Here is a 16,690-nt window from a genome sequence, read left to right on the forward strand (position 1 = left end):
ACCTAGGAGTGGAGTTTGCTGGGGTGTGTGGTAACTCTAACTCTTCGGGGAACTGCGCGCTGGTTCCCACAGCAGCTGTACCATTTTCCGTTGGCAAAAGCAGCCACAGTGTCCCAGTCGCTCCGCGTCCTCACCAACACTTGCCATTTTCCCTTTGTTTTGTTGGTAGCCATCCTAGTGGGGAGTGAAATGCTGTCTCCTTGTGGCTTTCATTACATTTCCCTAGTGACTAATGATGTGGAGCATCTTTTCATGTGTTTGTTGCCATTTGTATATTTTCTTTGGAGAAATGTCTGTTCAAGTCCTTTGTCCATTTTTAATTGTACTATTTGTCTTTTTGTTGTTGTTGAGTTGTAAGAATTCTTTATATGTCCTGAATAGTAGACTTATCAGATGCATAATTTGCAAACGCTTTCTCCCATTCTGTGGGTTGTGTTTTCACTGTGTCCTCTGAAGCACAGGTTTTTAATTTTGATGGATTCCCATGTATTTTTTTTTAACTTTTTTATTTGTGCCTCTGGTGACATATCTAAGAATCCGTTGCCAAATTTAAAGTCATGAAGCTAGAGCCCCATGTTATCCTTGAGGATTTTATAATTTGAGCTTGCTCTTACACTTAGGTCTTTAATTTTGCTGGTTTTTCATACGGTGTCAGGCAGGAAACAACTTCATCCTCTTGCATGTGGGCACTCGGTTTACCCCTTTGCTGAAGACACTCTTCTTTCCCCGTTGAACGGCCTTGGCACCACAGATTGTCTGCTCTTATGCCACATTTTGCTTCTTTTTAATGCTTTTTAAAAACCTTTTCTTATGGAGAATTTCAAATCTTTGACGAAAAGGGAGGGAATTTTATGATGAGCCCAACTTATTCATCAACCAGCACAGATGGGCAGCTATCAATATCGAATCATCCAGTCTCACTTGGACTCCCTGATTACATAGGAACAAATCCCTGACAAGTCATGTTTTTAGTATGCAACTTTTAAAATCAGCTTTTTGTATTTTTAACTTAACTTCTTGTTTGAACTGAGAGACTTTGAGGAAGAAATGTCTACAACGGTGGAGTGGCTGTAAGGGTGACAAGGCGACTCTGAGGGCACTCCAGGGCTGGCAGAGAGAGCATGCTGAAAGCATGCCCTTGGACATGGTCCCTCGGGCCTGGAGAGGGTATAGTTCAGCCCCGTGGATGGTGGAGAAGGTCACTGAGTTTCTCCACCTCTGGTGGTGGTGAACCGGAGCAAAGGAAAATCTAAAACCCTGGGAGCAGAAGCCCCTTATTCCTGCAAAGTCCCTCCGGGGCCTCTGCTGGCAGGGGCCATACTGTGCTATAAAAGAAGAAATGCTTGAAGGGTCTGCCAGGCATGCAGAATGAGCAAGGAGGGGTGGATTTGGAGCCTGGAGGCAATAAATGGATACCTGGCACAACTTTTGAGGACGAGGGTACCTCCCAGGGAACAACAGCATAGGAGCCTGCCCCAGGGTCCTTCAATCTTCCCCTCCTGGCCAGGCGCTATAGTTGCTACAGTTGCCCTGACAGCTACATATGCTATAAACCCCACGATACCTTGTTATCATTGCTGTTTAAACAGTTATCTTTTGAAGACATTTAAATAGTAAGAACAAACCTTGGTTTTGTACCCAGCAGTTCCTGTTTTCTGTGCCTCCTGTTCCATTTTGTAGACCCATGTTACCATCTGGTATCATTTTCCTTTGGCCTGAAGACACCCTTTCACATTTCTTATAGTGTGGGTCAGCTGGCAGTGAATTCTTTCAGCTTTTGTATGTCTGAAAAAGTCTCTAGCCTTCAGTTTTGAAAGCTATGTTCAAACGGTGTGGAATTCTAAGTTTCAGGGTTTTTCTCTCCGTGCTTTAAAGACGTAGTCTCTACACTTTTCTGATGAGGCACCCACTTTCATTCTTACCTTTGTTTCTCTGTACCCGATGGTCATTTTCCCTGGTGGCTTTTAACATTGTTCTATATATCACTGGTTATGAGCAATTTGATTATGACTGGCTTTGCTGTAATTTTTTTAAATGTTTTTGTGCTTGGAACTTATTGACCTTCTGAAATCTGTAAGTTTATATTATGTTTGGACAACTTTTTACTATTTATTAAATTTCTTTCTGTCGCCTTCTATAACCTCCTACTCTTTAGAGCCCAGTTATACACATAGTGAACTTCTTGAAATACCTAAGTATTTCATTTTTATTTTGGTGCTATTATAAATGGTACTGCTTTTTAAAAATCTGTGTTCTGATTGTTCATGGCTACTCTACAGAAACGCACTTGACTTTTGTATCTTGTCCTTTTACCCTTCGACCTTGCTGAACTCAATTATTATAAGACATTTACCTTAGTAAACTTTTTGGAATTTTCTGTATGTAGAGTTGTGTTGTCTGGGAATAGAGTTCTGTCTCTTCCTTTCCCAATGTTCTGGCATTGCTTTTTCTCACCTTATTGCCCTGACTAGGACACACATGTGGCACAGAGTAGGAAGGGAAATGAAGGGCCGTGCCTGTGAACTCAGAGGACAAGCTCAGTTTCCCGCTGTGGGTTGTAACGCTGGTGTAGGCATTTCTGTAGATGCCCTTTATTAGAGTAATTAAGTTTTCTTCTATTCCTAGCTTGATGAGAGTTTTTCATTGTTATGAATGGGTTTGGATTTTGTTAAATACCTTTTTTTCATGTGTAAGATGGTCATACGTATTTTTCCTTTAGTTTATTAATGTAGTAAATTACAATGGTCAATTTTTGGATGTTGAAGCAGCCTTGAATTCTTGGATAACCCTCACTTGTGGTGATGTTTTGCCCTGTTTGTTTTGCTGGATTCCATTTGCTAATATCTGATTGAGGATTTTTGTGTCTGTGTTCATGGGAGATATCAGTCTGTAGTTTTCTTGAAATGTCTTTGGTTTTTGTATCAGAGTAATGTTGAACTTATAAATGAGTTTTCAATTTTCAATTTTAATTTCAATATTCTTCCAAAGTTTGCAGAGACTTGGTATTATTACTCTTTTCTTTAATTGGTAAAATTTACGAGTGAAACGATCTGGGCCTAGGTGTTTTTTGGTTGTTATTGTTGTTTGTTTGTTTGTTTGTTTGTTTGTTTGTTGTTGCAATAGAGGTAGGACCAGACCAAACAGTTTTTTTCTTGAGTGAGTTTTGGTAGATTGTGCTTTTCAAGGAACTGGTCTGTTTTGTCTAAATTGTTGGATTTGTGGGGATAGTATTTGTCTTAGTCTGCTTGGGCTGCCATAACAAAATACATAGATTGGGTGACTTAAACCACAGACATTTATTTCTCATAGTTCTGGATGCTGGGAGTCCAAGATCCAGGTGCCTGCTTGGTGGTTTTGCAAACTCCTCAGGAACTTCCTAGGTGTATTCTGAAATTAGCCCCTGTTTATGGAGGGCAGGGAGAGACCAAGAAAGAGGCAGCCACTCCCACTACCAGCCACTCGCCAGGTAGGTGGCAGTTTTAATAAGCAAAGAGAACTTACATATGAAAGCTTGTCTCAGATGGCAGAAAGATGAGTAGATCCCATACTCACTGGCTATATCTTAAAAGCTTATAAAGAGGTCGTAACTGGGCTCAGCCATGTATACTTTGCATGTGTTCTCAACAGAACATCCCCAATTCAAGGCTGTGTCCTTGGACCAGCCTCTGGGAGCAGGAAAGTTGAGTGGAACCCACATCCAAGGACAGGGGAGGGGATGAGTACCTTCCTAGTACCTGGGTCCAGCTTACAGTTCAGCTGGCAGTCACGTCTTCTCCATGACCTTCCCAAAGCTTCAGATTTGGTTTCCAGTGAGAGCTCTCTTCTTGGTTTGCAATGACTCTGTACACATAGTGAAGAGAGACCCCTGGTGTCTCTTCCTCTTCTTATAAGGGCAACAGTTCTAACAGGTCAGGTCTCCACTTTTAAGACCTCATTTAACTTCAATCACTTCCTTAAAGGCACCCCTTCCAATGCAGGATTAAGGCTCCAACATATGGGATTGGGGGGATACAAGTAAGTTCCTAGTCATATACTCTTATTTTCTTTCTAATGCCTGTGGGATCTGTAGTGATGACCCTTCTTTCATCCTTATTTTAGTCATTTGTGTCTTCTCTATTTCTTGACCAATCTGGCTAGAGGTGTATCAATGTTATTCCTCTTTTAAAGGAACCAACTTTTGATTTCATCAATTTTTCTCTTCTTCTATTTAAGTTTCATTGATTTTTCTTCTTTATTATTTCTGTCCTTCTGCTTGATTTGGGTTTATTTGCTCTTTTTCTAGTTACTAAATTGGAAGCTCAAAATATTTGAGATCTTTTCTTTTTTTCTAATATAAATGCTTAATACTGTCAGTTTCCATTAAAGTATTGCTCAGCCGTGTCCCACAAAATCTGGTATGTTGTGTTTTCATTTTAATTAAGTTCAAAATACTTTAAATTTCTTTGACACCTTCTCTTTGACCCATAGTTATTTAGAAGCATGTTGCTTTCAAAATATCTAGGAATTTTCCATATATCTTTCTAGTTTAATCTCATTATTATCACAGAACATACTTTGTATGATTTCTATACTTTTAAATTTGTTCAGGATTGTTCTAAGTCCTGGAATTTGGTCTATGTTGATGAATGCTCCATGTACACAGAATACACACTCTGCTGTCGTTGGGTGGAGAGTTCTGTAGTTCAAGTCTGTTACTGTTTGGGTATTCTAAATCCTTCCTGATTTTCAGTTTACTTACTGTATCGATTACTGAGACAAGAGTGTTGACGTCTCTGACGAATTATCTGTTCAGTTTTATTCATTTTTGCTCCACATATTTTATAGATGCATACACATGTAGGATTGCTATGTCTTCATGCGATATCCGTCCTTGTCCCTGGTTATATCTTGTCTTACTCACATAGCTATCCCAGATTCTTCTGATTCCTGTTTGCGTGGCATATCTTTTCCTCTCCACTTACTTTACCTGTCTATATCTTTATATTCAAAGCGTGTTTCTTATATTTAAAGCACATTTGTTACACATTTCCAATGTTCTCATGGCACTTCACACACAGGGTGAACATTGTGTGTTGGGCCTACCTCTTCTTAAGGCCAGGCGAGGGCTTTTAACCCACTCTCCAACTCTGTTCGCCCAGTGCCTAGCAATGAGTGGTCACTGCACAGGATGTTTATGAGGGTTCAGATAGCCCACTGCATGGAAGAATCAAGATTTTGATGCCCTTCTTGAGGTGATGGGTGAACTGACCAGCCTTAGGACACAGGTCTTGGGCTACTCCTTAAGGACCTACTCTCAGATACAGGCGCCGTGTCCAGCACTGCTGGTGGAGGCTGGTGGGTGTGTTCAGCTGGGCGGCAGCCGTGAGTTAGTGGCTAAAGTGGAGTCCAGGGCTATGGAGCTGAGTGCGAGCTTTTACATACAAAAGAGGAAGGCTGTTGGCTCAGAAGTGCAAGGCCACAAAGGGGAGGGATGGAAAGAGGAAGAAGACCCACCACAAACCCCACCAAGAGAGGGTGCATGCGGCTCCTGCCAGGGAAACAGCCCCATGAGAGCCCTGACGCAGCAAACTGTTCCTTAGGACCCTGGCTGTGTCTCCTGCTCCTGGATGCCTGTGGAACAGCTTCTGTTTTCTGAGGACAAGCTCAGGATATTTAACTTTCTGAGCCAGGTGCAAGAGTGTAAGCTTTCTGAGCCAGGTGCAAGAGTGGAGGGCTAGTCTCTGTGTGAGTGTAGTGACTCAGATCCTCAGGTCAGGCTGGGGGACCATGACGCTGCCGGTCAAGGGGAGATGTTATGGTCAGGGCTGTGTGTCCTCACGTGGCCCTTGAGCACCTTCCTGCTGAGTGAGAGGGGGGGTGAGTGCTTCACGTGGGCAGGCTTTGTGCCAGAATCACCTTGGGTCTTGTCCAGTTGGCAAGGAGGAGTGGGACCCCCAGCGTGGGCTCAGTGTTGACTCCTTGATTAGAGACACAGCCGACCTTGGCCAATGCTGCTGCTTTTGGTGGTTTGGGGAGTCATACGGGCACTGGGCTCTCTTCAACATAACAAACTTTATGCTCCCCCCCCCCCTTTTTTTAGGGCCAGAAATGATGATTCCACCAGGGGAGTGCATGTATGCTGGAAGGAAAAGAAGGAAGCCCATTCAGAAACAGTAAAGTATCACATCTTCTGTTTTTGCTGATTGTTCCTGATGAAGGGGGAAAGTATTTGCATTTTCATTGAAAGGAGTGAATTTTAGGAATAAAGTGAATGAGGGAGAGGTTTTGCTGAGTCTTTCCGATGGGTAGAGGGGCTTGCAGAAACAGCATGAGACCCAGCGCCTGGGGCTGGCGGGTGTGTCGTGGGTTCTCTGCGCAGCTGGAAACCCACTGCTGCCTTTCTTAGCGACTTTGGGCTGCTTTCCTAAGTTTGATTGCAAGGCAAGACAAGGCAAAGCTGAGTGACACCTTTCAGCTAGAAGTCAACACGGGGGGCCGAGATGTCACCATGGTTTTTGGTGAGCACCAGATCTCCTCCCTGCCCTGGTGAAACCTGTCCTCGCAAGGACACACCCACAGCCCCTGCGAGCGTTGCCACACATGAAGGACACTGTGGGGCTTGTCCCCCTGCCTGTGGGCCTCCAGGAGGTCTACAGAGTAGAGAAAGGAACCTGTAACCCTCACCTCCTGGACACAACACCAGTGTTCACAGTCCTACCAGCAGCCCAAAGGTGTTCAGGGCAACAAGGTGTGAATTCTGTGGCAGGGGTTTGGGACTGTCCTGCTATGAGGCCAGCAGGTGTGGTTCCCAGAGCCCAGGGGCTGCCTCTGGCTCCTCCAAGGGGGTCCTGCAGTGTGTGCACTGTTGGCTGGGTTTCTGGTGTGTGTGTGTGTGTGTGTGTGTGTGTAATATAGCTCGGTTTGAGTCAGTGTGAGCATGTGTATATAAGGCTCTGTGTTTGGGCCTGTGTTTCTGTGACCCAGGCTGCCCTCCTGGGCCCTGGTGGCTGCAGGGTTCTGTGAGAGGCCCCCAACCAAGGATAGGCAACAAAGGCTTGAGGGGCGGGGCTTCGGAAAGTGAGTTTGTCACCTGAGTTGGTTGTGTGGCCACTGCGGGCCTCCTGGGCTCTGCAAGTGGAGGGTGAGGCAGGAGGCGGCTGAGTGTTTCCACGACTGGGTCCGGGGCGGGGCAGTGGTGGGCCTGAGTCCTGCTTGTGTGTGCTGGACAGGGTTCATTCTGGTGAGCACACAGTCACGTTGCGTAAGGAACGGCACCACGGGCTCCTGGAGGTGTTGGTCACTTGCATCTGTTTCCTTATTGGGCTGTAACTGAAGGCTGTGGCGCTGCACGTGGTTAAATGTGCAGTCTGGTCGGGTTGACAGGTGTATGCACCATGGAACACCACCAAAATCAAGGTCACCGACACTCGGATCGTACCCAGAGTGTCCTGTGTGCTTGCGGTCCCTGCCTCCACCTCCATCCAGGCAACCCTGACGTGCTCTGTGCCGTAGCCTGCTTTGCATCTCTGGAATCTTCCGTAAGTGGAATCAAACACCATTTTGTTGGGCTTCTTTCCTTCAGCCTGATCTTGAGGTCCATCCACGCTTCGTGTGCACGGAGCGTGCTCCTGTTTGCTGCCGAGTAGTGCTCCAGGGTCTGGACGCACCGCTTTGTTTACTCACCTGCAGATGGACATTCAGGTGCTTCCCAGGTTTGGGCCGTTGCAGGCAAAGCTGCCACGAATGTTTACACACAAGTCTTTGTGTGGATGTATGTTTTCATTTCTCTTGGGTAAATACCTAGGAGTGGGATTTTGACTCAGACAGCAGATGTGTGTTCACTTTTAGGGAACCACCAAGCTGTTTTCCAAAGCAGCTGCACCGTCTTGCTTCCCGGCAGTGCGCAGAAGCTCTCGGTCCTCTGCCTTCTACCCAGGTCCCCTATGGGCGGTGGTGCCGCCTCAACACGGCTTGATCTGCCTCGTTCCCCACGGGCGCTGGGCGTCTGTTCATGTGCTTGTGTGCCATCCACATATCTTCTCTGCTGTCTTCTTACTGAGTTTTGAAACTGCTTTACATATTCTGGATACAAGTTCTTGTGGACATTTTCCCCCAATCTATGGCTTACCTTTTCATTTCATTTTCTTTTTTAAAAAAGTAATCTCTAGGGGTGCCTGGGTGGCTCAGTCAGTTGAGCGTCCGACTTCAGCTCAGGCCATAATCTCGTGGTTCATGAGTTTGAGCCCCACGTTGGGCTCTGTGCTGACAGCTCAGAGTGTGGAGCCTGCTTCAGATTCTGTGCCTCCCTCTTTCTCTGCCCCTGCCCCACTCACACTCTTTCTCTCAAGAGTGAATAAACATTAAAGAAATTGTGGTTTATATACACAATGGAATACTACGTGGCAATGAGAAAGAATGAAATTTGGCCTTTTGTAGCAACGTGGATGGAACTGGAGAGTGTTATGCTAAGTGAAATAAGTCATACAGGGAAAGACAGATACCATATGTTTTCAGTCTTATGTGGATCCTGAGAAACTTAACAGAAGACCATGGGGGAGGGGAAGGAAAAAAAAAAAGTTAGGGAGGGAGCCAAAACATAAGAGACTCCTAAAAACTGAGAATAAACCGAGGGTTTATCGGAGGTGGGAGGGAGGGGTGGGTGGGTGATGGGTATTGAGGAGGGCACCTGTTGGGATGAGCACTGGGTGTTGTATGGAAGCCAATTTGACAATAAATTTCATAAATAAATAAATAAATAAATAAATAAATAAATAAATAAATAAAAACTGATCTCTATGCCCAACATGGGGCTCGAGCTCATGACCCTGAGATCAAGAGTCGCACGCACCACTGACTGAGCCACCCAGGCTCCCCCCTTTCATTTTCTTAATGGTGATTTTCAAAAGACATTTAAAAGATATTGATGAAGATCAACTTACCCATTTTTTTCTTTTATGAGTTTGAGTGTATGTGTGTATTCTAAGAGTCCTGTGGCTATCCCAAGGTCTCAAAGATCTTATGTATTTTCTTGTAAAGTTTTATAATAGGCTATAGATTTAGGTCTGTGACCCACTTGGAGTTAATTTGGGGGGATTATGTGTGGTGACAGTTGGTGTTCACCTGTTTTCATGGGTTTCCAGTTGACCAGCCCTGTTATTGGAGGGACTTTCTTTCCCTTGAACTACCGTAGTATCTTCATCAAATGAATTGTCCAAAATCTGTGGGTTTATTTCTAGACTCCTTACTCTGTTCCCTTGTTCTATATTTCTATCTTTTCTGTAATACCAAGCCATCTTGAACAGTGTAGATTTATGACAGGCTTAAAGTCAGAAGGATAGGTCCCCCGATTTTGCTATTTCATTGGTTATTCTTGGTCCTTTGCGTTTCCATGTAAATTTTAGAATCAGTGTGTCAATTCCTATAAAAAGCATTCTTGGAATTTTAATTGTGATTACATTGAATCTACACATCAGTTCAGGGAGCGTTGCCAGATGTACGCCAGGTATTTTATATTTTTGGTGCCAGGGCTCTCTTCCATCTGAGCCTGAACTATCCCTGTGCTAATGGCACTGGTCCTTGTCCCCTATCACCTGCTGAGTCTCTGCCCAGGGACTTGGAACTTACTCCACATGCCCCTGGGCCTGAGCCTGAAGCCCCTCAACCCCCATCCCCTCTCGTGCCCGTGGGCGTGGGGTGGGGTGGTTCCTGCTCTGGCCCATGGGGCTGGGGAATGGGGTGGCGGAGATGCGTCACGGGACAGCCAGTGTTGTGAGAAACTTTGAAGGGGCTCTTCCAACGCCCATTTCTCCAGCAGGAGTGTCCCTCCCGCAGGTGCCCCAAGAGGGCAGGGGTAGGAGAAATATCATGGCTCAGCTCATCTTCAGGCACAGGCTGTCTGGGGAGACAGGGGAGCAGCTCCCCCCCAGCCCTGCACAGAGGTGAGGTTTCAGCAGGGGCCACCTGCCGGTCTCCCACTGTCTCCCCTTCTCTGACCCTCACACCTGCCCTGAGTGCTCCTGTGTCTCTGGGGAGGCCTCGGGTGTCTTTCACTGACTGGGGTGGGGGTGGGGGGCTCTGCTCTAGCCAGCAGGTGCCAGCCCACACTGGAGCTGCTCAGTTTATCTCCAGGCCTCCTGCCGGTTTAAATTTTGCCCAGCAGCGTGAGTGATTTGGGGGCATATGCCTCATTAAGGAAGAAAAACAGCAGAAAGTGAAAAAAGCAAAGATATAGGAGGAATATTTGTAAATCATGTATCTGATAAAGGGCTTCTATCAAGAATATAAAGAACTCCTACAACTCAACGTTAAAAAGACAACCCAGTTGAAAAATGGGCAAAGGACTTGGGGAGACATTTCTCCAAAGAAGACACACAGACTCCCAACAAGCATGTGAAAGGGTGACCATTACTGGCCATTAAGGAAAATACCAGTCAAACCGCAGTGAGGCACTTCTTCACGCCTGCGAAAATGGCTGTTCTACAGAAAAAGGAAACTGATGTGTCCACGAGGGTGTGAAGCGCCGAACCCTCACCCGGTGCTGGTGGTGATGTCTTTGGGTGCAGCCGCTACTCTGGCAGCTCCTCAGGAGGTGAAATGGAGTGACCACACTGACCCGGCTGTCCACTCCCGGGCGTGCACTGAGAGAACTGAAAATTAGGTGTGAGCAGGGTCTTAGGGTCATACGGCATTGTGTACGATGTCCGTCGAGTGAAAGCTGGCCGGACTTCCATCGAGTCGTGAACAGGTGAGCAAACGTGGTCCATCCACACGACGGAGTGTTATTCACCCAGAAGAAGGAATGCGGTCCTGATAAATGCTGCACCACAGCTACTTGGAGACATGATGCTAGGTGGAAGAAACCAGACGTGGAAAGTCTCACACTGTGTGGCTGCACGTGTGTGAAATGTCTAGAACAGGCAGAGCCGCGGAGACAGAAGGCAGCTTGTGGTTGCCAGGGGTGCTGGAGGGAGACCGGGAGAAACTACTGAATGGGTTAGGGTTTCATCTGGAGCCATGAAATGTTTGGGACTTGATGGAGGTGAATGTCCATTTTGAAAGGCTTAGTGTTATGTGAATTGTACCTCAAAGCAAACAAAGAAGTGGCCTCTGGGATTGGGGCATCAGGCTTCTCTGTGCTTTTGTGGCCAGGGGCCCTCAGACTCTGCAAAGTAGGTTTGTGCTGTGGGCCCCTCCTGACAGACGGATTGCTGGATCTCACCACACTTGTAAGTGAACACACAGGGACAAACAGGAACTCCTAGACCAAAGAGACCTCAGCCCCTAAAAACAGGAGCCCTCCAGCCTCCCAGGTGCCATGACCCCAGGGAGGGTTGGCCCTGGGAGCCAGGCAACCTGGGTCCAGCGCCAACAGCCCCTCCCCCTGCCGCCTCTCCACCCAACTCTGGCTGCCACTTTAGGTTCAGATGCTTTGATGTGGGTGATGTTTAGGAAGGGCCTGTATGGAGCTGTTTCTATGAGGGCGGTTAGGGTCAGAGGAGAGGGACTGTCATCCGGCAGTGGGGGGGTGGGGTGGTAAGAGGGTCAGATGAGGAGGTCAGCTCTGCCCTCTACCAGGATGGTGGACAGGGAAGCCCTGGGCAGGGGGATCCCCCTCGTGGGGGAGAGCAGATCTGTTGTGGGGCAAAGGGAAATGGAACCCAGGCCACCAGCCACCTCACAGAGGCACAGCCCATGGCGTCAGGGCTTCAGAAGGGCGGGTGGGACAGCGCCCAGGAGCCCAAGGGTCCTCTGTTACCCCCTCCTCGGACCCGTTCAGCCCTGCTGTGTAGAGGAGAAACTGAGGCCCAGAAGCATCAGTCACACCTGGACTGCAGGTCCTGAAAAGGTCCTGCGTTTAAGAAAAGCCTGGAAGAGGCTGAGCACATGCAGCCTGGGGCCAGGGATCCTCCTACACTTGGGGAAAAGTTAGCACAGAGAGGTCAAGAAATGTGCTGGAGCCACACAGCTTGCCTGCAGCTGTGTCCAAGGAGACCTGCTCTCTGTCTCTGAGCGCCCTTCCTGGTAATGGATCCCAGCTTCCTTGTGTGCACAGTATCAGGAGCCTTTTGTCCTTTTCAGCACCTTTTCTCACTTAGAAGCTGATCCACGCCATAAAGTCACTTCTGGGGACAGGTGTGTGCTCCATGGGGTGACAGCCCCTGGAGGGAAACCCCGAGTCTGATGGCGCTTGCTTCCCTGCAGGAGGCCGGCCACGGGGGCTGAGAAGTCAAACCCGTCCAAGCGGCACCGGGACCGCCTCAACGCCGAGCTGGACCACCTGGCCAGCCTGCTTCCGCTTCCTCCTGACATCGTGTCTAAGCTGGACAAGCTTTCTGTCCTGCGTCTCAGCGTCAGCTACCTCAGGGTGAAGAGCTTCTTTGAAGGTAGGACTCTCTTCTGTCCATCTTTGCTCAGCTGGGTGTCACCTGGGCCCACTTCGGTCTCACCCGGGCCCACCCCACTTTACTGGGATGGACCAGTTTGCACCCTGTCTTGAGTAATCATTTAGAGCAGCGGGCACTGAGTGCTGATGACCCAGAGCAGCTCTGTGCAAGGCTCAGGGGCTGGCCCTCCCCCTGCTCAGCTTCCCCACAGCCTCAGGGCTTCAGAGGACCAGGCAGGTCCTCTCTGTGGGGAAGCAGGACAGGGCTGAGCTCAGGAGGCCGTGTTCCCCCATTAGCCCGTGTCACTATTGGGTGGCCATCCTTCCGTGTTGTTGCTTTGTCTGTCCCGGGGATGCTGTGATCCCAGCTAGGCACCAGCCCCTCTGCGCAAGGGGTCCCTGGTGTGTCAGTCCCTTGCAGTAGCTGGGGATGGGTGCTCTCCTATATCTGATGCTCCCAACCAGGCCTCATTCTCCACGTGTCCTGGCTCAGTTCCTGGTAAAGGAATGTGGCTGTCACCACCCTGTTTCAGGGCCCATGACTGCCGTCATCGTCCCGAATTAAGTCTGAACTTCTTACCAAATCGCAACTTACTACATGTCTTTGGGAGTGGGTAAGACAAATGTGTAAAAGGGGCAGGTCTGGGCACTAGGGAGTGGTGGGGGCTGTGGCCAACAGCAGAGTCTGTACTCTCTACCCAAAGGCTTTGGAGGTCGGTTTTTGCACATCCTCATTTTGCTGCACAAAACACCCTGGGCTGCAGTGAGGATGCTGGCCAGGGCTGAGGTCCTCGGGTGATGTGAACCCAGGTCTGTCCCAGCTCCCACACCTGTGGGGACAATTTGCCCTGAGACGATTATGGCAAGGCCCGAATGCACCTTAATCAGACACGTCTGAGGTGCGACTCGGCCACTGTGCATTGCTGGCCTTCTGCAGCCCCCCAGGAGAGGGAGGGCGGTTTTCTTGAGGACTTAGCCTACCTTCAATCCCAACTTCCTCCAGAGACCCCACCATGAGGAAACATTAGGGGCCTGCAGGCAGTTCTGCCCAGTGCATACTCCACCTGGGCACCTTGCCGACTGACCCCTCCAAAGGGCCCCACACGCTGGCCTCCATTTTCTCTCATGGAGCAGGAATCCCAGATCCTCTGACCACTACTGGGCTCGGAGAGCCTGCTCTGTGTGTGAGAGCTCTGCATGGAGCTCCCTCCCAACCTCCGTCTGACACCCCAGAACCCTGGGGGCTCACCCATGTGTGTGCCCTCTCTGCTCTGGGGTGTGGAGCCCAGTGGGTAGTCTGGGCTGGTCCTGAGCCACACTGAGATGTCCCATCATGGAAAGGCCACCTGTCATCATGGGGAGGCTGAGTGCACTGGGCTGGATGGCCATGTGGCCTGCTGAGCCAGGCTTGGTCCTGAGGGCTGGTGGCTGCCACATCGGCCATGCCCAGGACCCCTCTGGGGCATCCCTGCTCCCCTGTTCCCCTGTGCATCCCCGTGCTGCCTCTTCCATCCCTGACGTGGCCCCGTGGGATTCGCAGCCGGGGCTGGAGCTCACCCAGCGCTCAGCCCAGGTCGGTCTTCCTCACTAAACCTCGCACTCTTCCTTTGGGTTAAAAGGGTGCCACCTGGGTGTCCGTCACCCAGACTTCCATGGCTGGAGCCCAAGCTCACAAAACACTCCCGCTGAAGTATTCTGTAGGGTGACAGAGAATGGTGTGTGGCACTCAGTGGAGGTCACCAGGAGGGTCTTGTGGGCTGGTGGGCTTCCCACAGGAGGCAAGGGGTAGGCGCTGTCTGCAGGCTGCGCTGAGGCAGCCCCTCACCCCAGTCTGTCCAAGGCTCTGGCCCCTTGCTGCCAAGGTCCTACATCTCGGGACGGGGCAGGGGCGGGGGCAGCTAGTCACTTGTATTCTCCCTGCTGTGGTCTGGGCCCCTTCCCCATGGGACGGAGGGGTTTTGTGTTCCTTCCCCAGCTGCACTGGGGTATCCCCAGGTCCTCAGGTGACAGGACCAGCTATATGCAGTGCAGTCCTGTCCCCCAACCTCCATAGCTGCAGCTTCTGTGTTTTCTCACTGGCCACATTCAAAACCATGTCTATTGTCTGGATTCTCCTTCCCGGTGTCCACATGTCTGGCTCAGGCCCTCTCTCCTTGAAGTGCTGGAATCTTAGATTTCAGGTTCTTGGTGGCTCTGGGACCTCAGGTGAGGGGCCAAGAAAGGCCCGCAGATGGGAAGACCGGTGTAACTGGGGGTGCTCTTCCGAGCATCTGTGCTCTGAGTAGAAGCTGAGAGCCCCAGGGGTCCCCAGCCCCATGCCCCAGGGGTTCTATCCCCATGCCCAGGGCCTATCCCTTTGCCCTGGGGCACATCCCCAGGCCCCAGGGGTTCTATCCCCATGCTGGGGGCCTACCTCCTCATGCCCATGGCTGTCTGGTAGGCACTCTGAGCCCCAATGGTAACAAGATCAGTTCACTGAGGTGACTTGGAACATTTTCGTGTTGTGCAGGATAAGAGTGCTTTTCTAGGAGGTTTGTGATGTGATGAGTAAGTCGACAAAGTCATACAAAATGTGCCGGAGAGCCAGGTGTCCACACCAAGGGCGCGGTCCCCAGACTTGCCTTTGTGAAGCCCCTCTGTTATAGACGGCCACCTCAGCTTCCACGGTGGCCTCTTTAGGCAGCTCAGGTAGGTTTGGGGCTGCCCTGGGTGGGGTTGGTGGTTCACCTCCTACTGACACACCCTTGCAGACCTGACCTCCTGGCTGGGTGGTTGGGAGGGAACCAGGTCACTTCTCTGGATGGGTCCAGCTGTTCCCAGCCAGGCCAGGGTTGGTGGTCTCTGAAAGGCTCCCGTCTGCTGTTTCTAGGGGTTCAGGCAGCTGTTCAAGTATCTGCCTGAACGCCTCACTTCTCTTCACTAGCGGTCAGTGATGTTCCTGACCTGCCACCCCACGCCTCCCGCCGGTGCACGCGGATGCCCTTCAGGTCTGTCCGAGCAGCTAGGGCTGACTCCAGGTCCTGCAGCAGGTGGGCCAGCCCAAAGCTCACAGCTGCCTGGCCACTGTCACAGTCAGGTGTCAGAGCAAAACTTGGTTTCTCCACAGCACCGTTTCTGTCAAGGGTTCTGAAGTGTGGGATCCCCTTGAAGCTGCACAGTTCAGAGGAAATTGTAGAAAGTTTCCTGAATTCATTTTCACTGTGTAGTTAGAAAAAAGTCAGCCTGCAAAAAATCGGATCTTAATCTGCACTTCCTGACTCAGAAATAGATGAGCTAATTGCATTAAAGCTTCCATAAAATGTCACCTTTGGGAAGGATGTGACCTGGAAAATTTCGGCTTCAGATGGTAATAAGGCCTGAAAACTTGCCTGTGATGTTTACTTTAGTGCTGGCTTTTGTGGATTTTTGAAAGGCAGCAAATTTTTAATTTTTTTTTTATCTGGTTTTTGCACAGGCAAGGGGCCAGTCAATGCTTCTACGTTATCAACCCCTCTGCTCAAATGCAAGACTGGGATTTTCCAGTCTTGTGGATTTCATCGTTCACACGATAGGAAATTGGGGGCTGAGAAAAAGGGGGAAGTCAGGACAAACAGGACCCTCGAGGTGGGCTCCCCCAGGATGTGGGGCCTGAGAAGCCCCAGCACCTCCTCACTTAAGCCTGGTAGTTGGTTAGGGCCACCCTCCCAGGAATTAGCTCTGCAGTGTGGGCTCATCTGGGACACTTGCTGGCCAGAGGAGCAAAGCTCAGGTGGTGGAGAACCACCACTCACAGGTAACGGACCCGACGTCCACATGGTGTGTCCATCCCGTGAGTCTTGTGATGGGAGCATCAGCCAGGGCTCCTGACTCTGTGGAGAGAGGTGTCAGAGAGGGCAACAGGGGCAATAAGCAGAATGAAGTGAGAAGGGGGAGGTGGAAAAGCAGTTTCGGCTGTCTGTGGGAACGTCGAGATTCTGACCCTGGGTCAGTGCTGCCCATGGGTCGTGTCTGGGCCTCCCGTCCCTTTGCGTTTTCTCCGCTCAGCCTGTGGGGCTCGATTCTGCACATGCCAAATGGAGCCCTGCAGGGGTGAGTCCTGGCCCCTGCTCACCTGGTGGGTGGGTCCAGAAGCCCACGTGTCAGGAGGGTGTGCCCCAGAACCTTCCCGAGAGGCCTTGCCCGCGCGCAGCATGTCAGGAGGGCAGTTTGCCTTGATGGTCTTAGGACCAGCAACGGAAGCGTGTACAGCTAGCTGAGTGGTACCAGTTTTCAGCTGTCACTAGAGTTATCCTTCTCTCGATGAGCCCTGTGCATCCCTCCAAATGCACACACCAAGGCCCTCACCCCGGT

At 49.9% G+C, this 16,690-nt stretch overlaps 1 protein-coding gene across 3 annotated transcripts in view; it reads left to right on the forward strand.

Annotated features, from left to right (window-relative positions):
• AHRR (aryl hydrocarbon receptor repressor) overlaps positions 1-16,690 on the forward strand; it is a 93,352-nt gene that overhangs the window by 15,298 nt on the left and 61,364 nt on the right. For 2 of the 3 annotated variants that reach the window (XM_058707606.1, XM_058707523.1), the window contains exons 2-3: positions 6,080-6,152; positions 12,181-12,362. In XM_058707606.1, the coding sequence (XP_058563589.1) occupies positions 6,088-6,152; positions 12,181-12,362 (247 nt within the window). In that variant the 5' untranslated portion in view covers positions 6,080-6,087. The remainder of the gene's footprint in view (positions 1-6,079; positions 6,153-12,180; positions 12,363-16,690) is intronic. The other variant, XM_058707458.1, reaches the window with a different exon arrangement.

This window comes from Neofelis nebulosa, chromosome 1 (assembly GCF_028018385.1).
Source record: "Neofelis nebulosa isolate mNeoNeb1 chromosome 1, mNeoNeb1.pri, whole genome shotgun sequence".
In the NCBI taxonomy this organism is placed as follows: domain Eukaryota; kingdom Metazoa; phylum Chordata; class Mammalia; order Carnivora; family Felidae; genus Neofelis; species Neofelis nebulosa.